At 43.2% G+C, this 26816-nt stretch overlaps 1 protein-coding gene across 1 annotated transcript in view; it reads left to right on the forward strand.

The window, feature by feature from the left end:
* The window catches only part of SBF1 (SET binding factor 1), a gene marked incomplete in the record, with an annotated part of 739370 nt that overhangs the window by 633253 nt on the left and 79301 nt on the right, over positions 1–26816 (forward strand). The window contains 2 exon segments of the mRNA XM_053716293.1: positions 8277–8453; positions 8817–8918. Of these exon segments, the coding sequence (XP_053572268.1) occupies positions 8277–8453; positions 8817–8918 (279 nt within the window).

The raw sequence follows: 26816 nt of genomic DNA on the forward strand, positions 1-26816 counted from the left end.
ACTATTCGTCACACTTGAAGGGCCGTGTTCCTGTTCCACGGCGTAAATTCCAGTCAGATCGTTTCATTTTACTTCATCAGAATGTATTGTAACTTTTTGTTTCCCGTAAGGATCTATCTTGCGGGACTTAAGTATATTTATAGGGCCTCAGTGAGGCTACTTTGGTATCTTGGAATCGATGATTAATATCTCCCGAGGGGGGATTATTGAACAGGGTTTTTTTTAATCATGTTTATGTGATTCAATCTGCTTATGTGTAGTGTTAACTGGGCTCTTGGCTAGAACATAAAGGCCTTTGGTAGTGACGCAACCTTGTGGTTGGGCGTGCTTTTTAGACTGTACGGTTCACCTTGTGACTGGACGTGTTTAAGTTCTGGTCTTCCATTTCCGCATCCCTGACCGTGTGGCGACTAAAAAATTAGAGTCTGCTAGTGTCTGTTTCTAGGAGGTGGTGAGGCCCCAGCCATTGTGGGTGTCAGGTGCCGTTTAAGGTTTTTTCTTTAGTTCATATTATTTAATTCTCTATCTAGTTATGGAGGATTCTGATGCTGAGTCTGTTCAAATTCACTTCGACTTGTGAAGAATGCGAATTGGCCCCATTGACACAGGTCAATCAGTTATGTTCGATATGCTGTATAAGAGCGCCCTGTTCCTTGGCCTTGGGGAATCTGAGGTCTGCTGAGCCATCCGCCTCGGGGGGTTCTGTTCTTCGAGAGGCGAGTTCCCTACAGCTCCCGACTACTACACATGCAGGTAACCCAGATTATGTTTATCCCTCCTTACATGGTGGCTTGTTCCCCCCCGGCTTTCGCTTTCACATATTTTTGGCGATTATGCGTCTGCAAAGTCCAGACGTTTATTTTCGTTTGTGCTTGTGTCCGATTGTCCCGGGTCTACCGGCCTTGGGTATACCTATACAGTTTATATGTGTAGATTACCACTGGCGCTTATAAATTAAGGTAGGATTTGTCCTACCAACTAATTGTGACTTTTCTAAGTGAAAAAATAGAAAGTGAAAAGGGAGATATTTTAAGTGACTTAAGTTTATCTCATGTGAAACCTATTAGGTCTTATGTAACTCTGATGTGTTTCAAATCAACAGCGGTAATAAAAATGCAGATGTCTGAGAGTCTGACATCCGGTTATTATTTTGATCCTTGTGATTGGACTATAAAATGGTGTTTACCTTAAGATAATAATTTGTCTGTAAATGTAGACAAAATGAGGACAGATTAAATGCTATTAGTGAAGCGTGTCTCTATTTTCTGAGGGATAAGGTGATGTGAATCGATGTCTTTTGTGGATATGTGAGAAAAAGAAGTATAAATTAAGTATATAGAATAGTAGCTGTGTTTGTAGATTGTTAATTGGTGGGTAAATAAGGATCGTTCAATATAGATAAATTCTAATTTAATTAACTAAATAGCTCTTTTAACATAAGATAGCATAAAATACATAAAATAAAAGGTTGCACATAAAACATATAAATTATAAAATATAGGGACGTCTCCCTATGTGTTATTCCTTAGGTCAAATGTCCTAACAATAATGGTGATACATTAAAAGTAATAGTATCTTAATACAAATAGCCACCCTATGAGTTAAAAAGTTGTTTGGCAAAACGTTGTTTAGAAAAACGTAAGGTACCTTACTTGTGTCCGTTAAGAATCGGAAGTGTCTCTGAGTCACTGTAGCGCTTCTATGAGCGTCCTTCTATGTTTTGCTTTTTCGCGGCTTTAATGTGAACAAGCAAACCTCCGTTTCCTATTGGTACCAATAGGAAACGGAGGTTTGCTTGTTCACATTAAAGCCGCGAAAACTTCTGTGATTGATTCTCTCTGGTTGCTTCTTCGGAAGTTTAAGGGACATGTTAGTCCTATGTTTGTCTGTTTTAACTTCCTCTCTGGGGGAGGATTTAGGCAGCTTGACAGTTATGACCCCAGCTGCGGCTGGTCCTGCTGGGATTCAGATCTTCTGTCCTGTGGCTTATTCAGACACGTGGCGCCTGTTCTGCCTGGCTGGTCCGGTGGGGTGCTGAGTGCTCACAATTATTATTTGTATGCTTTCTTGTTTTTCTTTATAAGTTCAGCTAAGCTGTCTAAAAGGATCTGTATGGCAGGAAGGATTGTGTCAGTTCTTATTCAGCCTTCAATCTGATTGACCGGGTCAGTGGAGTTCCGCTGCGTCACTCTTTTTGCTCCAATTTCCTCAGGGCCTAGAGTTTCTTTCCTCTCTTGGGAGGATTGGGGGTATCGCGCATCCTTACCGCCGTTTTGGTCGGTTTGGCTTTCTAAGGCTCTGGAATTGTCCTTGGACTTGTTCCTGCTGTGGTTTTCTTCTTGAGACCTTTCGGACTTCGTCCGTTCCTCAGGACCTGGTTCCCTTCGGGAGTTGGTTCCTTTGTAGGGACATGGGCAGTGTGGTCTCCTCGAGCTCTGTTTAGGGTTTCTTTCCCGGAGCTTCATCTTCTCCTCTGATTTTAGGGGGGTGATGTGGAGACTAGCCTTTGTTTGAGTGGCTTTATCCTCAAGGTATCCCCTTGTTCTCTAGTAACCTTGTTTCGGTCTTTGCTTCCTTAGCTCCTTGGTGCATTGGACTCATTGTATGGTTATCTCCCGGGGGTCTGGTTTTTATATCAGACGGGGGATTTCAGTTTCCAGGTTCTCATTTTTGGGGGCTCGGACCTCCTAGTTCTGGTTCTTCCAGTGGCTGAGGTTCTCACTCAGCGCTTTCTTTGTGGATCCCATTGCGGGTTGTATCGGACTGTTAGGATCTAGAGCTGGTATGGGGTTCCCCAGTTCCAGGAAACTTGGACTGTGTCTTATGGTTGGGCTAGTTGAACTGGTTCTGGCTGGTGAGGTAGCTCAGTTGATAAATGCGCTGACTACAAAAAAGCCTGTTTAAAAGATCCAAGGTTACGAGTTCATGTCACGGCAGGGCCGACTCAGCCCTTCTTCCTTCCAAGGTTGATAAATGAATACCACTAAATTTGGCAGTTTTTTTGGGTGCTGATGCCCCTTGGGCTTGCCTTCGACTATTGGTCGGTTTCCCTTGGTCGGCTTGCTGATCTAGTGTGATGGCTTTGCTGCTCTGCTAGCAAAAACCTCTGCAGCTATGGCACCTTGTCTGGCAAGTTAAAATCTTCAGGGGATTCCTTTTTGATCAGGGCGTTAGAGATTTGTTCTCTCGGTTCAGCTTCTAGCTTTGTCCTGTGGGCAGGGGCTCTGTCTTTCTGGCCCCTTTGCCGCCCCCTTTGTCGGGGGGCTTATATCCTTCTTTTGGAAGTGTTCTCCTGTCTTCAGGAGGTTGGGACAGATGGGTTAACCTATTTCGGAGAGAGGAATGCTCTTTGGGTTGTTCTGTCCATCTGGAGAGTTGCTTGCTCCGCCTTGAGTCTATGTTGGGCCTTTAGCAAGATCTCTAGGTCTACGGCCTTGTCGACGGTCTCCATGTGGTGTTCGGGTTGGCATCCAAGCACTATTGTAAGGGCTGTGCCATCTTGCCACTCGTCGTTTGAGCTGGGGTTCTTCTGGTTTCCTGGTTTCGGACCTGCCAATGCTTGGGTTGGCCCGGCTGGGGTAGGTCCTGAGATCCGTTGTTCTTCTTGGATCTTGGGGGGCGCATTGGCCCTCCTTTGAGGTTCTGGGCTCTCCTTTTATTTTCGAGACTTATGTGTAGGTCTGGCGGTTCGGTTGCTTAGAGTGTGCATTCTGTAATGGAGGCTTAGCACTCTACTTTTTGCTGGCCGCTTCTAGAAAGTATTCTTCTGTGTCATTCTGAGGATGGCTGCGTGTTCTTTACTCAGGTATTTACCTTTGTCTGTGTCTGCTACTTGTAATTTTGCCTGAATTCTTCAGTTTTCTTAGCTCGGAGGATGTTTGGTCTCCGTTTTCAGTTGTCCCTAGGTGCTGGTTTACTTACTGCCTGGCGAGTGAGGGGTTGCTCTTTTGTAACTAGCTGCAGCTGTTTGCGCCTTGATGGTGTGCTAGCTAGCAGTTCCAATCCTTTGCAGGATGTTGAGAGAATCTTTCTCTGTTCTGCTACCTTGTTGTAAACCTTGTGGTTTCTATTTGGATTGGGCGTTGCCTCCCATTATTTTCAGGACCCATTTGAATCTTGCGAGCTTCGTTTAATTTGAGGGTTTTCCTTTTATGGTGTTTATGGTAACCTTCAGTTTCCATTTGGTTCTTCCTTGCCTTGTTCCTTTGGGAGTTCGGCTCGGGTTGCCTTCGCTAGTAAAGGGTGCATGGTGGGAGATCGACTGTTGGGCGAAGGTGTCTCCAGGAGGACTGTTGGCCAAGTTGAGTCTGAGTTGCGGTCTCTAGCTAGGCTTCCAGGCTATCTGCTGGACAGTGTCCTTGGGGCATTTTTCCCTTCCTGTTTTCTCGGCTTCGGCAAATCGTGTTTTTTTTTTTTTTTTTTTTTTTTTTTTTTTGGTAGTGGTTTTAAGGACTGGTGCCCTCAGAATGGGCCGCCTATTGTACCCTCGCGTTTTGGCATTCAGTGTCTTCTATAGCTTGGGTATTGTTTTCCCAAAAGTAAAAGTAAAGCTGTGGACTCTTTCCATTTAGGAAGAAAAACATAAATTATGCTTACCTTATCATTTTCTTTATTTCCGATGGAAAGAGTCGACAGCTCCCCACCCGTCTTTTTTATGTGGGGAATCTTTGTTTTTATTCTTCTGGCACCTTTTCACCCTGATATTTCTTCTACTGTTCCTTGTTCCTTGGCAGAATGACTTGGGTATGAGGGAAGTGGGAGGAGTGTTTAAGCCTTTGGCTGGGGTGTCTTTGCCTCCTCCTGGTGACCAGGTTCTTATTTCCCAAAAGTAATGAATGCAGCTGTGTACTCTTTCCATCGGAAGAAAATAAAATTATCAGGTAAGCATAATTTAAGTTTGTTTTTTTTAATTTGGCCATTTCTTCTGCAAGAAGAGTTTCTGAATTGTCTGTTTTGAGATTTATTGCCTATAGTGTTTTCTTCTGACAATGTCAATCGTGAGATTATTGCTTCTTCCTTTTTTTCCTATTCCAAAGAATTCTAAGGAGAGGCGTCTCCATAACTTGAATGCTGCCAGAGCTTTAAGTTTTATTTGCGCGCTACTAAGGATTTAGGTAATCCTCTAGTTTGTTTGCTAATTTTTCTGCTTCCAGTCAGAAGGCTACAGCTGTTTCATTAGCCTCTTGGTTAAAGTTCATAAGACTTACCTGCAGACGGGGCACTCTCCTCCTAAACTTTTTACTGCCCATTCTACTAGGTCCGTGGCTTGATCCTGGGTTTTAAAAATAAGGCATCACTTGCTAAAATCTGCTACTTGGTCTTCCTTACATACTTTTTCTAAATTTTACAATTTTGATGTTTTTTGCGTCTTCTGAAGCCTTTGGTAGGAAAGTCCTTCAGGCAGCTGTTCTAGTCATTAAGTATATTAGTATACAAAATAAATGAGTAATCATTTTGTCCCACCCTCATTACTTGTGGACTCCACAGCTTGGGTATTAGTTTCCCAGTAATGGCTCATGGACTCTCACCGCCTTTATGAAAGAAAATATAATTTATGCTTGCCTGCTAAATTAATTTCTTTCATGGTGATAAGTCCACAAAACCCTGTCCATTTTTTCAGAGATTATTGTTTATTTTTTTAATGTATTTTTTTCTGGCGGTATATCAAGTATGCACCACTTTTTCCTCTGCTTTTTTTTTTTTTTTTTTCTCTTACATTTTCCTATCTTTCTTCTCCTTGCTTGGCTATTTGTCATAGTAGTTTCCAGTAAGGTGGGAGGGGTTTTACAGGGCTCTTGGAGTTTTGAGAATCTATGCTTCCACCTAGTGGTCAGGAGTGGTATTTTCCAGGAGTAATAGCTTGTGAACTCTTACCACCATGAAAGAATTATCAGGTAAGCATAAATTATATTGTCCTAATAGAAGACATTTTTTACTTTTCATCTTCTGTGTTAAGCCAGATTTATTTAATAAACTTGCCCTGTGATTAGTCTGTACTGCATGTCCCATCCTATTGTCCATTTTTCCTGCATCCCTGTCATACTGTCATTCTGTTTTATGTGTCTATCCTGTTATCTACCAGTGCTGCGTGCCTCATCTCGCTGCCTTCCTTTGCTGCATGCCTCATCTTGCTTGCATGCCTCATTGTGCTGTCAGCCTGTGCTTGCGTGCCTCATTGTGCTGTCAGCCTGTGCTGCATGCCTTGTCTTACTGTCTACCTATGCTGCGTGGCTTGTCTTGCGGTCTGCCAGTGCTGCGTGCCTCATCTTGCTGTCTGCCTTATTGTGCTGTCAGTCTGTTCTGCTTGCCTCATTGTGCTCTCAGCCTATGCTTGCTTGCCTCATTGTGCTGTCAGCCTGTGCTGCATGCCTTGTCTTACTGTCTGCCTATGCTGCGTGGCTTGTCTTGCGGTCAGCCTGTGCTGCGTGCCTCATCTTGCGGTCAGCCTGTGCTGTGTGCCTCATCTTGCGGTCAGCCTGTGCTGCGTGCCTCATCTTGCGGTCAGCCTGTGCTGCGTGCCTCATTGTGCGGTCAGCCTGTGCTGCGTGCCTCATTGTGCTGTCAGCCTGTGCTGCGTGCCTCATTGTGCTGTCAGCCTGTGCTGCGTGCCTCATTGTGCTGTCAGCCTGTGCTGCGTGCCTCATTGTGCTGTCAGCCTGTGCTGCGTGCCTCATTGTGCTGTCAGCCTGTGCTGCGTGCCTCATTGTGCTGTCAGCCTGTTCTGCTTGTCTCATTGTGCTGTCAGTCTGTGCTTGCGTGCCTCATTGTGCTGTCAGCCTGTGCTTGCGTGCCTCATTGGGCTGTCAGCCTGTGCTTGCGTACCTCATTGTGCTGTCAGCCTCTGCTTGTGTGCCTCGTCTTGCTGTCTGCCTGTGCTGCGTGACTCGTCTTGCTGTCTGCCTGTGCTGCGTGACTCGTCTTGCTGTCTGCCTGTGCTGCGTGACTCGACTTGCTGTCAGCCTGTGCTGCGTGACTCATCTTGCGGTCAGCCTGTGCTGCGTGCCTCATTGTGCTGTCAGCCTGTGCTGCGTGCCTCATTGTGCTGTCAGCCTGTGCTGCGTGCCTCATTGTGCTGTCAGCCTGTGCTGCGTGCCTCATTGTGCTGTCAGCCTGTGCTGCGTGCCTCATTGTGCTGTCAGCCTGTGCTGCGTGCCTCATTGTGCTGTCAGCCTGTGCTGCGTGCCTCATTGTGCTGTCAGCCTGTTCTGCTTGTCTCATTGTGCTGTCAGTCTGTGCTTGCGTGCCTCATTGTGCTGTCAGCCTGTGCTTGCGTGCCTCATTGTGCTGTCAGTCTGTGCTTGCGTACCTCATTGTGCTGTCAGCCTCTGCTTGTGTGCCTCGTCTTGCTGTCTGTCTGTGCTGTGTGCCTCGTCTTGCTGTCAGCCTGTGCTGAGTGCCTCGTCTTGCTGTTTTCCTGTGCTGCGTGCCTCGTCTTGCTGTCTGCCTGTGCTGCGTGCCTCGTCTTGCTGTCTGCCTGTGCTGCGTGCCTCGTCTTGCTGTCTGCCTGTGCTGCGTGACTCGTCTTGCTGTCTGCCTGTGCTGCGTGACTCGTCTTGCTGTCTGCCTGTGCTGCGTGACTCGTCTTGCTGTCTGCCTGTGCTGCGTGACTCGTCTTGCTGTCTGCCTGTGCTGCGTGACTCGTCTTGCTGTCTGCCTGTGCTGCGTGACTCGTCTTGCTGTCTGCCTGTGCTGCGTGACTCGTCTTGCTGTCTGCCTGTGCTGCGTGACTCGTCTTGCTGTCTGCCTGTGCTGCGTGACTCGTCTTGCTGTCTGCCTGTGCTGCGTGACTCGTCTTGCTGTCTGCCTGTGCTGCGTGACTCGTCTTGCTGTCTGCCTGTGCTGCGTGACTCGTCTTGCTGTCTGCCTGTGCTGCGTGCCTCGTCTTGCTGTCTGCCTGTGCTGCGTGCCTCGTCTTGCTGTCTGCCTGTGTTGCGTGCCTCGTCTTGCTGTCTGCCTGTGCTGCGTGACTCGTCTTGCTGTCTGCCTGTGTTGCGTGCCTCGTCTTGCTGTCTGCCTGTGTTGCGTGCCTCGTCTTGCTGTCTGCCTGTGCTGCGTGACTCGTCTTGCTGTCTGCCTGTGCTGCGTGCCTCGTCTTGCTGTCTGCCTGTGTTGCGTGCCTCGTCTTGCTGTCTGCCTGTGCTGCGTGCCTCGTCTTGCTGTCTGCCTGTGCTGCGTGCCTCGTTGCACTTTGCTGCATAACCTCATTGCGCTTTCCGCTTATCCTATATGCCTCTGTGATATGACTGTATTGTGACCAGACTTTGGCTCATACACAGGGAGTGAAGCAGGATCCTCTACAGCAATGGGAGTTAGTCCCTATTGAGCTTTTTGACGTCAGGCAGGTGAAAGCTAGTTTCAAGAAACTGATGAAGGCCTGTGTCCCGAGCACTACCCCTTCTGATCCAAACCTTTCCTTCCTGCGTACTCTGGAGGACTCAGAATGGCTGTTACAGGTCTGTCTCATATGAAACTCCTACCTTTGCTCTCTTGCTTGTCTTTAACTCCAGTGCTACATGCCTGATTTCCATCATCTTCTCAGATCCTTCATCTTATTACTCCTCTGTTTGCTTCTCCATGTATTCGTCTAGCTTTTTTCATCCCTCTATGCTTTTACCTTGCCACTCCTTGCTCCTTTTCTCTCTCTCACCTCTCCACCATCTGTGTCTTTCTCCACTCACCCCCCTCTCTTCTGTCACCTACTTTATAACAGCTCTGTCCTCTAGCAGCCTTACTTCTCTTTACCAGCCTATTGATTCACCAGCTCCATATTCCTCAGCCTCCTTATTTGTCACTTCTCTCATCTACTCTATCTACAGCTTCACAAGCTCCTCCAGGTCTCTGTGCTAGTTGTAGAATTACTGGACAGCGGTTCCTCTGTTCTTGTTGGATTGGAAGATGGATGGGACCTCACAACTCAGGTACTGAAAATGTAGTCTTTATGTAAGGTTTATTGAATGGCAGGTCAGCGTCAATCCTTGAGAGTTAAAACAACACATAAACTAATGATTATAATTAACAAGTACGTTTTTCCCACTCATAATTAGAGGTAGAAAGTCAGATGTATTCAAGTTCTTCCTATGTTTGCTGTTCACCCTACTTCCCTGCACCCAGCTGCCTGTTTGGAAGCGGTTCTAGGGTCTGGTTCCAGCTGCTTGAATAAGATATACACAATTTCTTTATTTTGACTCATATCCATGGGCCATACTGACCGGAATTGAACTTTGCTCCCATTGTGGGAAGGAGAGAACCACCTATTTTATGTTTAAAGATTAAAGTGATTCCCCTTAGCTGACCCAATATGGACAACCACAACCAGAGTGAATTTGTTATTGTGAATGTGTTAATTTTTAGAAATGGCTTTGATTTAATTTCTGCTTATCTTAAATGACCCTATAGCAATATTCACCAGAAATTAATATCCACCAAAGCAGCACAGTATGAAGGCTGAAGATCAAACAAAAAAAAGAGAAACAAATTACTGAAAATAAAGTTTTAGTTAGATGTAAGAGCTATGTAAATCTTTAGTTCAGATTGGTATTACTGAGGGCTTGATGATACAAAAATACAAAAAAATCTCCAGCTTGGAGAGAAATTATAGTGCAGACTTCATTGAATTCTCATAGAATTCTCATAGAATAAGGGCAGAACCTTAAAGTCCCAGAGCGATGAGATAGGCCTTCCATAGAAAGTAATTAAGCTATCTGGGATAGAAAATCTCACAACATGGTAGTACCTGACACTGATATAATGTCTGTTTGCAGCAATTACAAACTGAAATTTGTTCACTACAATTTAATGTGTATTTGCCTCTAGTTTAGTAACATTACCTTTCTATCAGTTAAATAAGCATATTGTAGATTTTGTGCAAACATCACCTACATACAGCTGGCAATGATAATTTAGTGAGACTTGCGGGGGTAAAATGCTTAGAGAGTTAGGAGAGAGATTCAGACACATCCAGGGAACTCCCCTGCCCCCCCCCCCCCTACACACACACACTTTCTGAACTGTCAGGCTTATTTTACATAGAACAAATACAAATTTCAATTGTATTTATTAGAGATACACAGAAATATACAAAGCATAATCAGAAATTTTTTTTAATCACAATCCTAAATATAAGTCATAAATATACTTTATACAGAATCTAATTGCATTATATTACAAAGTAGAAAGTGCAAAGTTTTAATGTAATAAAACTTAAAGGACAAAATGTGAAATGTAAAGTAATACAAAATACAAAGTGTAAAAGCAGAACTCTCATATTATTCAGTGCTATATTACACCGGACTTGTCTGTTCCTTCACATCTAGAAATGCAAAGAACATCCCTTAGAGAGAAGTATAACAAAATCTGCGGATGCGGTGGGGTTACAGTTATATTGGATAAATCTGAAAATGTTAAAGGGGCAGTCTAGTCAAAATTAAACTTTCATGATTCAGATAGGGCATGTAATTTTAAAAGAACTTTCCAATTAACTTTTATCTTCAAATGTGCTTTGTTCTCTTGGTGTTCTTTGTTGAAAGCTGAACCTAGGTAGGCTCATATGTAAATTTCTAAGCCTTGAAGGCCTCCTTTATCTCAGTAAATTTTCACAGGTTGTTTTTTTTCCACAGCTAGATGGCACTAGTTTATGTGTGCCATATAGATAGCATTGTGCTCACTTCTGTGGAATCAGCACTGATTGACTAAAGTGCAAGTTTGTAAATAGCACTGAGATAAGGGGGCAGTCTGCAGAGAGATACAAGATAAAAAGTATATTAATATGACCGTGCTAGTTATACAAAACCGGGGAATGGGTAAAAGAGGTTATGTATCTTTCTTTTATGTAAGTGGCAAGAGTCCATGAGCCAGTGACGTATGGGATATACATTCCTACCAGGAGGGGGTAAAGTTTCCCAAACCCCAAAATGCCTTTAAATGCACCGCTCACCTCACTCATACCTCATTTTTTTTGCCTCTCATGAAGGTGGTGAAGTAAGTTGTGCTTGATTTTCTTCTGTAATAGGCTTTTCTACGCATATTGAAGTCCAGTTCCTCTCTAAGTGCAGTGCTTGTCTGAGGGATGTGAAGGGAGTATTGCCTGATGATACCATGTTGTCACCTATAGGAAATCTTTTCTAAGGCTCTCTGTAAATCGGTCGCAGGGATTCATCTGCTGCCTCCCTTTGCAGATCGACATTATACTCCTATACCATTACCTCTGCTGATACATTTCAGTACTGGTTTAGCTGTCTGCTATATACTCTTGTACCATTACCTCTGCTAATATGTTTCAGTACTGGTTTAGCTGTCTGCTATATACTCTTGTACCATTACCTCTGCTGATAAGTTTCAGTACTGGTTTAGCTGTCTGCTATATACTCCTATACCATTACCTCTGCTGATATGTTTCAGTACTGGTTTAGCTGTCTGCTATATACTCCTCTACCATTACCTCTGCTGATATGTTTCAGTACTGGTTTGTCTGTCTGCTATATACTCTTGTACCATTACCTCTGCTGATACGTTTCAGTACTGATTTAGCTGTCTGCTATATACTCTTGTACCATTACCTCTGCTGATATGTTTCAGTACTGATTTAGCTGTCTGCTATATACTCCTGTACCATTACCTCTGCTGATATGTTTCAGTACTGGTTTAGCTGTCTGCTATATACTCTTGTACCATTACCTCTGCTGATATGTTTCAGTACTGGTTTAGCTGTCTGCTATATACTCTTGTACCATTACCTCTGCTGATATGTTTCAGTACTGGTTTAGCTGTCTGCTATATACTCTTGTACCATTACCTCTGCTGATATGTTTCAGTACTGGTTTAGCTGTCTGCTATATACTCTAGTACCATTACCTCTGCTGATATGTTTCAGTACTGGTTTAGCTGTCTGCTATATACTCTTGTACCATTACCTCTGCTGATATGTTTCAGTACTGGTTTAGCTGTCTGCTATATACTCTTGTGCAATTACCTCTGCTGATATGTTTCAGTACTGGTTTAGCTGTCTGCTATATACTCTTGTACCATTACCTCTGCTGATACGTTTTAGTACTGGTTTAGCTGTCTGCTATATACTCTTGTACCATTACCTCTGCTGATACGTTTTAGTACTGGTTTAGCTGTCTGCTATATACTCTTGTACCATTACCTCTGCTGATACGTTTCAGTACTGGTTTAGCTGTCTGCTATATACTCTTGTACCATTACCTCTGCTAATACGTTTCAGTACTGGTTTAGCTTTCTGCTATATACTCCTATACCATTACCTCTGCTGATATGTTTCAGTACTGGTTTAGCTGTCTGCTATATACTCCTCTACCATTACCTCTGCTGATATGTTTCAGTACTGGTTTGTCTGTCTGCTATATACTCTTGTACCATTACCTCTGCTGATATGTTTCAGTACTGATTTAGCTGTCTGCTATATACTCCTGTACCATTACCTCTGCTGATGAGTTTCAGTACTGGTTTAGCTGTCTGCTATATACTCTAGTACCATTACCTCTGCTGATATGTTTCAGTACTGGTTTAGCTGTCTGCTATATACTCTTGTACCATTACCTCTGCTGATACGTTTCAGTGCTGGTTTAGCTGTCTGCTATATACTCTTGTACAATTACCTCTGCTGATATGTTTCAGTACTGGTTTAGCTGTCTGCTATATACTCTTGTACCATTACCTCTGCTGATATGTTTTAGTACTGGTTTAGCTGTCTGCTATATACTCTTGTACCATTACCTCTGCTGATACGTTTTAGTACTGGTTTAGCTGTCTGCTATATACTCCTCTACCATTACCTCTGCTGATATGTTTCAGTACTGGTTTAGCTGACTGCTATATACTCTTGTACCATTACCTCTGCTGATATGTTTCAGTACTGGTTTAGCTGACTGCTATATACTCTTGTACCATTACCTCTGCTGATATGTTTCAGTACTGGTTTAGCTGTCTGCTATATACTCCTGTACCATTACCTCTGCTGATGAGTTTCAGTACTGGTTTAGCTGTCTGCTATATACTCTAGTACCATTACCTCTGCTGATATGTTTCAGTACTGGTTTAGCTGTCTGCTATATACTCTTGTACCATTACCTCTGCTGATATGTTTCAGTACTGGTTTAGCTGACTGCTATATACTCTTGTACCATTACCTCTGCTGATATGTTTCAGTACTGGTTTAGCTGACTGCTATATACTCTTGTACCATTACCTCTGCTGATATGTTTCAGTACTGGTTTAGCTGTCTGCTATATACTCTTGTACCATTACCTCTGCTGATATGTTTCAGTACTGGTTTGCCTGTCTGCTATATACTCCTGTACCATTACCTCTGCTGTCTGCTATATGTGGATGGGTGTCTTCTGGTAAGTATATATATTTTTTTAAGACAATCTCAGCTATGTTTGGCACTATATCTTAAAAATGTTTTGCCATGAGTCAGGTCTGTGTATTTCCCTGTTTCAGCATGGAAATTATGTTTATGGGACTTTTAGGCTTACCTGTGGTTCCAGTTAGTTGTAACTTGGAGTCTGTTTTTTTTCAAAATTTTCATAGGCTTAGGCTCGCAATAACGCAGAATGTTACTTTTTATTGCGACATTTTTGGCTTGAAGTCTCGTCTGCCGTGACGCGAGTCGCGTCATTTCTTGCAACTTTCCTGACGCAAGTTTTTTTTGGCGCAAAGTCGTGCCTGTTATGATGCGAGTTGGGTCATTTAATTTGTTAAGCTTTGGCACCAAAAGTTTTTTTCCTCCGCATTTGCGCCATTCTTGGCGCCAAAATTTGTTATATTAAGTCTCTCCCTCTGTTGCTCTCTGCTCTCATTTGATTCATAGAGGGCTAGGTTTCTTGCTTTTGATTTTTCTTTTGTATAAAAAAAATGATCATAAGCAAAGTTTTCTCCAACATAGGTGTGTCCGGTCCACGGCGTCATCCTTACTTGTGGGATATTCTCTTCCCCAACAGGAAATGGCAAAGAGCCCAGCAAAGCTGGTCACATGATCCCTCCTAGGCTCCGCCTTCCCCAGTCATTCTCTTTGCCGTTGCGACAGTAACGGTTTTATTTTAAAACGTTTTTTGTGCTTTATCAAGTTTATGCCTATTAACATGTCTGAACCATCAGATAGACGATGTTCTGTATGTTCGGAAGCCAAGGTTCCTCTCCATTTAAATATATGTGATGAATGTGACAAACAAAGTAGGGACAATGATGCCACTGATAATAATGTTGCCCAAAATGATTCCTTAAGTGAGGGGAGTAAGCATGGTACTGCATCATCTCCTTCTATGTCTACACCAGTCTTGCCCACTCAGGAGGTCCCTAGTTCATCTAGTGCGCCGGTTCCTAAGGTTCGCCTTTCTGGACAAGCATTACCAGTTTGTGGCACTTCCATTCGGATTAGCCACTGCTCCAAGAATTTTCACAAAGGTACTAGGGTCCCTTCTAGCGGTGCTAAGGCCAAGGGGCATTGCAGTAGTACCTTACTTGGACGACATACTGATTCAAGCGTCGTCTCTGCCACAAGCAAAGGCTCATACGGACATTGTCCTAGCCTTTCTCAGATCTCACGGGTGGAAAGTGAACGTAGAAAAAAGTTCTCTATTCCCGTCGACAAGAGTTCCCTTCTTGGGAACAATAATAGACTCCTTAGAAATGAAGATTTCTCCAACATAGGTGTGTCCGGTCCACGGCGTCATCCTTACTTGTGGGATATTCTCTTCCCCAACAGGAAATGGCAAAGAGCCCAGCAAAGCTGGTCACATGATCCCTCCTAGGCTCCGCCTACCCCAGTCATTCTCTTTGCCGTTGTACAGGCAACATCTCCACGGAGATGGCTTAGAGTTTTTTAGTGTTTAACTGTAGTTTTTATTATTCAATCAAGAGTTTGTTATTTTAAAATAGTGCTGGTATGTACTATTTACTCTGAAACAGAAAAGAGATGAAGATTTCTGTTTGTATGAGGAAAATGATTTTAGCAACCGTTACTAAAATCCATGGCTGTTCCACACAGGACTGTTGAGAGGAATTAACTTCAGTTGGGGGAACAGTGAGCAGTCTTTTGCTGCTTGAGGTATGACACATTCTAACAAGACGATGTAATGCTGGAAGCTGTCATTTTCCCTATGGGATCCGGTAAGCCATTTTTATTCAGACAGTAAATAAGGGCTTCACAAGGGATTATTAAGACTGTAGATATTTTCTGGGCTAAATCGATCATATTTACACATATTTAGCCTTGAGGAATCATTTAATCTGGGTATTTTTTGTAAAATAATATCGGCAGGCACTGTTTTTGACACCTTATTCTATAGGGGCTTTCCCTAATCTTAGTCAGAGCCTCATTTTCGCGCCGGTATGGCGCACTTGTTTTTGAGAAAAGCATGACATGCAGCTGCATGTGTGTGGAGCTCTGATACATAGAAAAGTCTTTCTGAAGGCATCATTTGGTATCGTATTCCCCTTTGGGCTTGGTTGGGTCTCAGCAAAGCAGATTCCAGGGACTGTAAAGGGGTTAAATATAAAAACGGCTCCGGTTCCGTTATTTTAAGGGTTAAAGCTTCCAAATTTGGTGTGCAATACTTTTAAGGCTTTAAGACACTGTGGTGAAATTTTGGTGAATTTTGAACAATTCCTTCATACTTTTTCGCAAGTGCAGTAATAAAGTGTGTTCAGTTTAAAATTTAAAGTGACAGTAACGGTTTTATTTTAAAACGTTTTTTGTGCTTTGTTATCAAGTTTATGCCTGTTTAACATGTCTGAACTACCAGATAGATTGTGTTCTGACTGTGGGGAAGCCAAGGTTCCTTCTCATTTAAATAGATGTGATTTATGTCATAAAAAATTTAGTAAAAATGATGCCCAAGATGATTCCTCAAGTGAGGGGAGTAAGCATGGTACTGCATCATCCCCTCCTTCGTCTACACCAGTCTTGCCCATACAGGAGGCCCCTAGTACATCTAGCGAGCCAATACTCCTTACTATGCAACAATTAACGGCTGTAATGGATAATTCTATCAAAAACATTTTAGCCAATATGCCCACTTATCAGCGAAAGCGCGACTGCTCTGTTTTAGAAAATACTGAAGAGCATGAGGACGCTGATGATATTGTTTCTGAAGGGCCCCTACACCAGTCTGAGGGGGCCAGGGAGGTTTTGTCTGAGGGAGAAATTTCAGATTCAGGAAAAATTTCTCAACAAGCTGAACCTGATGTGATTACTTTTAAATTTAAGTTGGAACATCTCCGCGCTCTGCTTAAGGAGGTGTTATCCAATTTGGATGATTGTGATTATCTGGTCATTCCAGAAACACTATGTAAGATGGACAAGTTCCTAGAGGCCCCGGGGCTCCCCGAAGCTTTTCCTATACCCAAGCGGGTGGCGTACATTGTTAATAAAGAATGGGACAGGCCCGGTATACCTTTCGTACCTCCCCCCATATTTAAAAAATTGTTTCCTATAGTCGACCCCAGAAAGGACTTATGGCAGACAGTCCCCAAGGTCGAGGGGGCGGGTTCTACTCTAAACAAGCGCACCACTATACCCATAGAAGATTGTTGTGCTTTCCAAGATCCTATGGATAAAAAATTAGAAGGTTTGCTAAAAAAGATGTTTGTTCAGCAAGGTTACCTTCTACAACCAATTGCATGCATTGTCTCTGTCACTACAGCCGCGTGTTTCTGGTTCGATGAGCTAGAAAAGGCGATTATTAGTAATTCTTCTTCTTATGAGGAGATTATGGACAGAATTCGTGCTCTTAAATTGGCTAATTCTTTCACCCTAGACGCCACCTTGCAATTGGCTAGGTTAGCGGCGAAAAATTCTGGGTTTGCTATTGTGGCGCGCAGAGCGCTTTGGTTAAAATCTTGGTCAGCGGATGCGTCTTCCAAGAACAAATTGCTTGACATTCCTTTCAAGGGGAAAACACTGTTTGGCCCTGACTTGAAAGAGATTATCTCTGATATCACTGGGGGCAAGGGCCACGCCCTTCCTCAGGATAGGTCTTTCAAGGCCAAAAATAAACCTAATTTTCGTCCCTTTCGCAGAAACGGACCAGCCCCAAGGGCTATGTCCTCTAAGCAGGAGGGTAATACTTCTCAAGCCACTCCAGCCTGGAGACCAATGCAAGGCTGGAACAAAGGAAAGCAGGCCAAGAAACCTGCCACTGCTCCCAAGACAGCATGAGATGCGGGCCCCCGATCCGGGACCGGATTTGGTGGGGGGCAGACTCTCTCTCTTCACTCAGGCTTGGGCAAGAGATGTTCTGGATCCTTGGGCGCTAGAAATAGTCTCCCAAGGTTATCTTCTGGAAGTGATTCATCCTGTTCCATTAAAAGAACGAGGGATGGGGTTCTACTCCAATTTGTTCGTAGTTCCCAAAAAAGAGGGAACGTTCAGACCAATCTTAGATCTCAAGATCCTAAACAAGTTTCTCAAGGTTCCATCGTCCAAAATGGAAACCATTCGAACAATCCTTCCATCCAGGAAGGTCAATTCTTGACCACGGTGGATTTAAAGGATGCGTATCTACATATTCCTGTCCACAAGGAACATCATCGGTTCCTAAGGTTCGCATTCCTGGACAAGCATTTCCAGTTCGTGGCGCTTCCTTTCGGATTAGCCACTGCTCCAAGGATTTTCACAAAGGTACTAGGGTCCCTTCTGGCGGTGCTAAGACCAAGGGGCATTGCTGTAGTACCTTACTTGGACGACATTCTGATTCAAGCGTCGTCCCTTCCTCAAGCAAAGGCTCACACGGACATAGTCCTGGCCTTTCTCAGATCTCACGGATGGAAAGTGAACGTGGAAAAGAGTTCTCTATCTCCGTCGACAAGAGTTCCCTTCTTGGGAACAATAATAGACTCCTTAGAAATGAGGATTTTTCTGACAGAGACCAGAAAAACAAAACTTCTAAACTCTTGTCGGATACTTCATTCCGTTCCTCTTCCTTCCATAGCGCAGTGCATGGAAGTGATAGGTTTGATGGTAGCGGCAATGGACATAGTTCCTTTTGCACGCATTCATCTAAGACCATTACAACTGTGTATGCTCAGTCAGTGGAATGGGGACTATACAGTCTTGTCTCCGAAGATACAAGTAAATCAGAGGACCAGAGACTCACTCCGTTGGTGGCTGTCCCTGGACAACCTGTCACAAGGGGTGACCTCCCGCAGACCAGAGTGGGTCATTGTCACGACCGACGCCAGTCTGATGGGCTGGGGCGCGGTCTGGGGATCCCTGAAAGCTCAGGGTCTTTGGTCTCGGGAAGAATCTCTTCTACCGATAAATATTCTGGAACTGAGAGCGATATTCAATGCTCTCAAGGCTTGGCCTCAGCTAGCGAGGGCCAAGTTCATACGGTTTCAATCAGACAACATGACGACTGTTGCGTACATCAACCATCAGGGGGGAACAAGGAGTTCCCTGGCGATGGAAGAAGTGACCAAAATCATTCAATGGGCGGAGACTCGCTCCTGCCACCTGTCTGCTATCCACATCCCAGGAGTGGAAAATTGGGAAGCGGATTTTCTGAGTCGTCAGACATTGCATCCGGGGGAGTGGGAACTCCATCCGGAACTCTTTGCCCAAATCACTCAACTGTGGGGCATTCCAGACATGGATCTGATGGCCTCTCGTCAGAACTTCAAGGTTCCTTGCTACGGGTCCAGATCCAGGGATCCCAAGGCGACTCTAGTAGATGCACTAGTAGCACCTTGGACCTTCAAACTAGCTTATGTATTCCCGCCGTTTCCTCTCATCCCCAGGCTGGTAGCCAGGATCAATCAGGAGAGGGCGTCGGTGATCTTGATAGCTCCTGCGTGGCCACGCAGGACTTGGTATGCAGATCTGGTGAATATGTCATCGGCTCCACCATGGAAGCTACCTTTGAGACGAGACCTTCTTGTTCAAGGTCCGTTCGAACATCCGAATCTGGTCCCACTCCAGCTGACTGCTTGGAGATTGAACGCTTGATCTTATCAAAGCGAGGGTTCTCAGATTCTGTTATTGATACTCTTGTTCAGGCCAGAAAGCCTGTAACTAGAAAAATTTACCACAAAATTTGGAAAAAATATATCTGTTGGTGTGAATCTAAAGGATTCCCTTGGGACAAGGTTAAGATTCCTAAGATTCTATCCTTCCTTCGAGAAGGATTGGAAAAAGGATTATCTGCAAGTTCCTTGATGGGACAGATTTCTGCCTTGTCTGTGTTACTTCACAAAAAGCTGGCAGCTGTGCCAGATGTTCAAGCCTTTGTTCAGGCTCTGGTTAGAATCAAGCCTGTTTACAAACCTTTGACTCCTCCTTGGAGTCTCAACTTAGTTCTTTCAGTTCTTCAGGGGGTTCCGTTTGAACCCTTACATTCCGTTGATATTAAGTTATTATCTTGGAAAGTTTTGTTTTTGGTTGCAATTTCTTCTGCTAGAAGAGTTTCAGATTTATCTGCTCTGCAGTGTTCTCCTCCTTATCTGGTGTTCCATGCAGATAAGGTGGTTTTACGTACCAAAAGTTGTTTCTAACAAAAACATTAACCAGGAGATAGTCGTGCCTTCTCTGTGTCCGAAACCAGTTTCGAAGAAGGAACGTTTGTTGCACAATTTGGATGTTGTTCGCGCTCTAAAATTCTATTTAGATGCTACAAAGGATTTTAGACAAACATCTTCCTTGTTTGTTGTTTATTCTGGTAAAAGGAGAGGTCAAAAAGCAACTTCTACCTCTCTCTCTTTTTGGATTAAAAGCATCATCAGATTGGCTTACGAGACTGCCGGACGGCAGCCTCCTGAAAGGATCACAGCTCCTTCCACTAGGGCTGTGGCTTCCACATGGGCCTTCAAGAACGAGGCTTCTGTTGATCAGATATGTAGGGCAGCGACTTGGTCTTCACTGCACACTTTTACCAAATTTTACAAGTTTGATACTTTTGCTTCTTCTGAGGCTTTTTTTGGGAGAAAGGTTTTGCAAGCCGTGGTGCCTTCCATTTAGGTGACCTGATTTGCTCCCTCCCTTCATCCGTGTCCTAAAGCTTTGGTATTGGTTCCCACAAGTAAGGATGACGCCGTGGACCGGACACACCTATGTTGGAGAAAACAGAATTTATGTTTACCTGATAAATTACTTTCTCCAACGGTGTGTCCGGTCCACGGCCCGCCCTGGTTTTTTAATCAGGTCTGATAATTTATTTTCTTTAACTACAGTCACCACGGTATCATATGGTTTCTCCTATGCAAATATTCCTCCTTAACGTCGGTCGAATGACTGGGGTAGGCGGAGCCTAGGAGGGATCATGTGACCAGCTTTGCTGGGCTCTTTGCCATTTCCTGTTGGGGAAGAGAATATCCCACAAGTAAGGATGACGCCGTGGACCGGACACTCCGTTGGAGAAAGTAATTTATCAGGTAAACATAAATTCTGTTTTTTCTGACAGAGGCCAGAAAATCAAAACTTCTAAGCTCTTGTCAAGTACTTCATTCTGTTCTTCTTCCTTCCATAGCGCAGTGCATGGAAGTAATAGGTTTGATGGTTGCGGCTATGGACAATAGTTCCTTTTGCGCTAATTCATCTAAGACCATTACAACTGTGCATGCTCAGACAGTGGAATGGGGATTATACAGACTTGTCCCCGACGATCCAAGTAGATCAGAGGACCAGAGATTCACTCCGTTGGTGGCTGACCCTGGACAACCTGTCACAAGGGATGAGCTTCCGCAGACCAGAGTGGGTCATTGTCACGACCGACGCCAGTCTGGTGGGCTGGGGCGCGGTCTGGGAATCCCTGAAAGCTCAGGGTCTATGGTCTCGGGAAGAATCTCTTCTCCCGATAAACATTCTGGAACTGAGAGCGATATTCAATGCTCTCAAGGCTTGGCCTCAACTAGCAAAGGCCAAATTCATAAGGTTTCAATCAGACAACATGACGACTGTTGCATATATCAACCATCGGGGGGGAACAAGGAGTTCCCTGGCGATGGAAGAAGTGACCAAAGTAATTCAATGGGCGGAGATTCACTCCTGCCACTTGTCTGCAATCCACATCCCAGGAGTGGAAAATTGGGAAGCGGATTTTCTGAGTCGTCAGACATTTCATCCGGGGGAGTGGGAACTCCATCCGGAAATCTTTGCCCAAATAACTCAATTATGGGGCATTCCAGACATGGATCTGATGGCGTCTCGTCAGAACTTCAAGGTTCCTTGCTACGGGTCCAGATCCAGGGATCCCAAGGCGACTCTAGTAGATGCACTAGTAGCGCCCTGGACCTTCAACCTAGCTTATGTATTCCCACCGTTTCCTCTCATTCCCAGGCTGGTAGCCAGGATCAATCAGGAGAGGGCTTCGGTGATCTTGATAGCTCCTGCGTGGCCACGCAGAACTTGGTATGCAGACCTGGTGAATATGTCATCGGCTCCACCATGGAAGCTACCTTTGAGACGGGACCTTCTTGTTCAAGGTCCGTTCGAACATCCGAATCTGGCCTCACTCCAACTGACTGCTTGGAGATTGAACGCTTGATTTTATCAAAGCGTGGGTTCTCAGATTCTGTCATTGATACTCTCATTCAGGCTAGAAAGCCTGTAACTAGAAAAATTTACCATAAAGTATGGAAAAAATATATCTGTTGGTGCGAATCTAAAGGATTCCCATGGAACAAGATAAAAATTCCTAAGATTCTATCCTTTCTACAAGAGGGTTTGGAGAAAGGATTATCTGCAAGTTCTTTGAAGGGACAGATTTCTGCTTTATCTGTTTTACTTCACAAAAAGCTGGCGGCTGTGCCAGATGTTCAAGCTTTTGTTCAGGCTCTGGTTAGAATCAAGCCTGTTTACAAACCTTTGACTCCTCCTTGGAGTCTCAATTTAGTTCTTTCAGTTCTTCAAGGGGTTCCGTTTGAACCCTTACATTCCGTAGATATTAAGTTATTATCTTGGAAAGTTTTGTTCTTGGTTGCAATTTCTTCTGCTAGAAGAGTTTCAGAGTTATCTGCTCTGCAGTGTTCTCCTCCTTATCTGGTGTTCCATGCAGATAAGGTGGTTTTGCGTACTAAACCTGGTTTTCTTCCGAAAGTTGTTTCTAACAAAAATATTAACCAGGAGATAGTTGTGCCTTCTTTGTGTCCGAATCCAGTTTCAAAGAAGGAACGTTTGTTGCACAATTTGGATGTAGTTCGTGCTCTAAAATTCTATTTAGTGGCTACAAAGGATTTCAGACAAACATCTTCCTTGTTTGTTGTTTATTCTGGTAAAAGGAGAGGTCAAAAAGCAACTTCTACCTCTCTCTCTTTTTGGCTTAAAAGCATCATCCGATTGGCTTATGAGACTGCCGGACGGCAGCCTCCTGAAAGAATCACAGCTCACTCCACTAGGGCTGTGGCTTCCACATGGGCCTTCAAGAACGAGGCTTCTGTTGATCACATATGTAAGGCAGCGACTTGGTCTTCACTGCACACTTTTACCAAATTTTACAAATTTTATACTTTTGCTTCTTCGGAGGCTGTTTTTGGGAGAAAGGTTTTGCAAGCCGTGGTGCCTTCCATCTAGGTGACCTGATTTGCTCCCTCCCATCATCCGTGTCCTAAAGCTTTGGTATTGGTTCCCACAAGTAAGGATGACGCCGTGGACCGGACACACCTATGTTGGAGAAAACAGAATTTATGCTTACCTGATAAATTACTTTCTCCAACGGTGTGTCCGGTCCACGGCCCGCCCTGGTTTTTTAATCAGGTCTGATGAATTATTTTCTCTAACTACAGTCACCACGGTATCATATGATTTCTCCTATGCATATTCCTCCTTTACGTCGGTCGAATGACTGGGGAAGGCGGAGCCTAGGAGGGATCATGTGACCAGCTTTGCTGGGCTCTTTGCCATTTCCTGTTGGGGAAGAGAATATCCCACAAGTAAGGATGACGCCGTGGATCGGACACACCGTTGGAGAAAGTAATTTATCAGGTAAGCATAAATTCTGTTATTTTGAGAAAATTGGATATTTTGTTTAAAAAAAAATTTTTAATTTTTTTGTTACATTTTGCAAGATGTCTCAAACTGATCTTGCCTCTGATGTTACTGTAGGAACCAAGCTGCCTAAACACAATTTTACCAAAGCTAAGTGTGTATGTTGTAATTGAGCTGATCTTCTTCAACTCAAATATGTGGCACTTGTTAATAAAAATTATTATATGCTGATAATATTTCTATAAGTACAAGTACATCTACTGTTAAACCTTCACAGTCTAATGTACATGATATTCCTGTAGATATAAAAGATTATATTGCTGCAGCCATAGAGAAGGCTATGACTGCTATTTCGCCTTCAAATAAACGTAAAAGGTCTCTACTAACTTCTCATAAATCTGATGAAATTTGTATTGATCAACAGCATACTGAAGTATCTTCTGCTGATGAGGATTTCTCTGGCTCAGATGATCCTGCTTCATGGACTGAAATTGATAAATCATCCTTTCTTTTTAAGATGGAATATATCCATTCTTTGTTAAAGGAAGTATTGTTTACTTTGGGTATTGAGGAATCTAGTCCTCTTGATAACAAGAATAGCAAACATTTGAATTCTGTTTTTAAAACTTCTGAGGTTACTCCTGAAGTTTTTCCTATTTCAAATGCTATCTCTCATATGTTTGCTAAGGAATGGTCTAAACTTGGTGCTTCTTTTAACCCTTCTTCTAGGTTTAAAAAGCTATATCATTTAACTGTGGATAATTTAGAGTTTTGGGGAAAAGTCCCTAAGGTTGATGGGGCTGTTTCTACTCTTGCCAAAAGTACTACTATTCCTATGGAAAATAGTACTTACTTTAAAGGGACAGTCTACACCAGAATTTTTATTCTTTTAAAAGATAGATAATCCCTTGTATTACCCATTTCCCAGTTTTGCATAACCAACACAGTTATAATTATATAATTTTAACCTCTGTGATTATCTTGTATCTAAGCCTCTGCAAACTGCCCCTTTTTCAGTTCTTTTGACAGACTTGCAGTCTAGCCAATCAGTGTCTGCTCCCAGATAACTTCTCGTGCAAGAGCACAGTGTTATCTATATGAAATACGTGAACTAACACCCTCTAGTGCTGAAAACTGTTAAAATGCAGTCTGAAAGAGGTGGGCTTCAAGGTCTAAGAAATTAGCATATGAACCTCCTAGGTTAAGCTTTCAACTAAGAATACCAAGAGAACAAAGCAAAATTGGTGATAAAAGTAAATTGGAAAATTGTTTAAAATTACATGCTCTATCTGAATCATGAAAGTTTATTTTGGCCTAAACTGTCCCTTTAAGGATCCTTTAGATAGGAAGATTGAATCCTATCTTAGAAAAGCATATTTACATACTGGCTATATTCTTAGACCTGCCATTTCTATGGCTGATGTTGTTGCTGCTTCAACTTTTTGGTTGGACAGCTTAGCTAAACAGTTAACAGACCCTGAATTGTCTAGCATTGTTCTTTTACTTCGCCATGCTAATCATTTAATTTGTGATGCTATATTTGATGTCATTAAGATTGATATTAAGTCTATGTCTTTAGCTATTCTTACTAGAAGAGCTTAATGGCTTAAATCTTGGAATGCTGATATGGTGTCTAAATCTAGATTACTATCTATATCATTTCAGGGTAGTAATTTATTTGGTTCTCAATTGGATTCTATTATCTCCACTATCACTGGGGGAAAATTAGTTTTTCTGCCCCAAAATAAGAAATATATGGGTAAATTTAAAGCTCCCAATCGTTTTTGTCCATTTCGTCAGAATAGAGAACAAAAGACCTCTCCTTCCCCAAAGGCCTCTGGCTCTAATTGGAGACCATCTCCGAATTGGAATAAATCCAAGCCTTATAAAAAAAACAAATCCAGCGCCTAAGACTGCATGAAGGTGCGGCCCTCAAACCAGTTCAACTGGTGGGGGGCAGATTTAAATTATTTCAACACATTTGGACAGTTTCTGTTCAAAATCAGTGGATTCAGAATATTGTTTCTCAGGGGTATCGAATAGGTTTCAGAATAAGACCTCCTATGGGAAGATTCTTTCTTTTTCATGTTCCAGCAAACACTGTGAAAGCTCAGGATTTTTGGAAATGTGTTTCCGACCTAGAGCTTTCAGGGGTGATTGTTCCAGTTCCTCTGCAGGAACGGGGTTTGGGTTTTTAGTCAAATCTGTTCATTGTCCCAAAGAAAGAAGATTCGTTCAAACCAAATCTGGATCTGACATTTTTAAATCGTTTTGTAAGAGTCCCAACTCAAGATGGTGACTATAAAGGACTATTCTGCCTTTTGTTCAGAAAGGTCATTTTATGTGCACAATAGACTTACAGGATGCTTATCTTCACATTCCAATTCATCCAGACCACTATCGTTTTCTGAGATTCTCTTTTCTAGACAAGCATTACCAATTTGTCGCTCTTCCGTTTGGCCTAGCGACAAAGGTTCTCAGTGCCCTTCTATTTGTAATCAGAGAGCAGGGTATTGCGGTGTTTCCTTATTTGGACGATATCTTGGTACTAGCTCAATCTTTTCATTTAGCAGAATCTCACACGAAACAAGTGTGGTTTCTTCAAAAACATGGTTGGAGGATCAATTAACAAGAGTTTCTTGATTCCTCAGACAAGGGTCACCTTTTTAGGTTTCCAGATAAATTCAGTGTCCATGACTTCTCTGACAGACGAGACGAATGAAGTTAGTTTTAGCTTGTCTAAACCTTCAGTCTCTATCATTCCATTCAGTCGCTATGTGCATGGAAGTTTTAGGTCTCATGACTGCAGCATGGGACGTGATCCCCTTTGCTCGTTTTCATATGAGGCCTCTACAGCTTTGCATGTTGCACCAATGGTGCAGGGATTATACTCAGATATCACAACTGATATACTTAAATCCCAACACTCAACTCTCTCTGACTTGGTGGTTAGACCATCACCCTATTGTTCAAGGGGCCTCATTTGTTCGTCCTACCTGGACTGTGATCACAACAGATGCAAGTCTTACAGGTTGGGGAGCTGTCTGGGGGTCGCTGACAGCACAAGGGGTTTGGAAACCTCAAGAGGGGAGGTTACCAATCAATATTTTAGAACTCCGTGCTATTTTCAGGGCTCTTCAGGCGTGGCCTCTATTGAAGAGAGAACTTTACATTTGTTTTAAAACAGACAATATCACAACAGTGGCATATGCCAATCATCAAGGAGGGACTTGCAGTACTTCAGCAATGAAGGAAGTATCTCAGATACTTTCTTGGGTGGAATCCAACTCTTGTCAAATTTCTGCAATTCATATCCAATTGGGAAGCGGATTATCTCAGCCGACAGACTTTACATCCGGGGAAGTGGTCTCTCCATCCAGATGTGTTTTTTCAGGATCTCAAATCTCTACATTTGAAGGCATGGAAATTGAACGCTTAGTACTTAGTCATATAGGTTTCTCTGTGATGAGAGCACTATGATACAGGCTTGTAAGTCTGTTTCAAGGAAAATTTATCATTGGGTTTGGAAAACCTATATTTCATGGTGTTCCACACATAATTATTCCTGGCATTCTTTCAGAATTCCTAGGATTTTACAGTTTCTTCATTATGGTTTGGATTAGGGTTTGTCTGCAAATACTTTGAAAGGTCAAATTTCTGCTCTTTATGTCTTATTTCATAGAAAGATTGCTAAACTTCCTGATATTCACTGTTTTGTTCAGGCTTTGATTCATATCAAACCTGTTATTAAATCTATTTCTCCTCCTTGGAGTCTCAATTTGGTTTTGAAGTTTTTACAGGTTCCTCCTTTTGAGCCTATGCATTCTCTGGATATTAAATTACTTTCTTGGAAAGTGTTATTTATTTTGGCCATCTC

This window comes from Bombina bombina, chromosome 6 (genome assembly GCF_027579735.1).
Source record: "Bombina bombina isolate aBomBom1 chromosome 6, aBomBom1.pri, whole genome shotgun sequence".
NCBI lineage: Eukaryota > Metazoa > Chordata > Amphibia > Anura > Bombinatoridae > Bombina > Bombina bombina.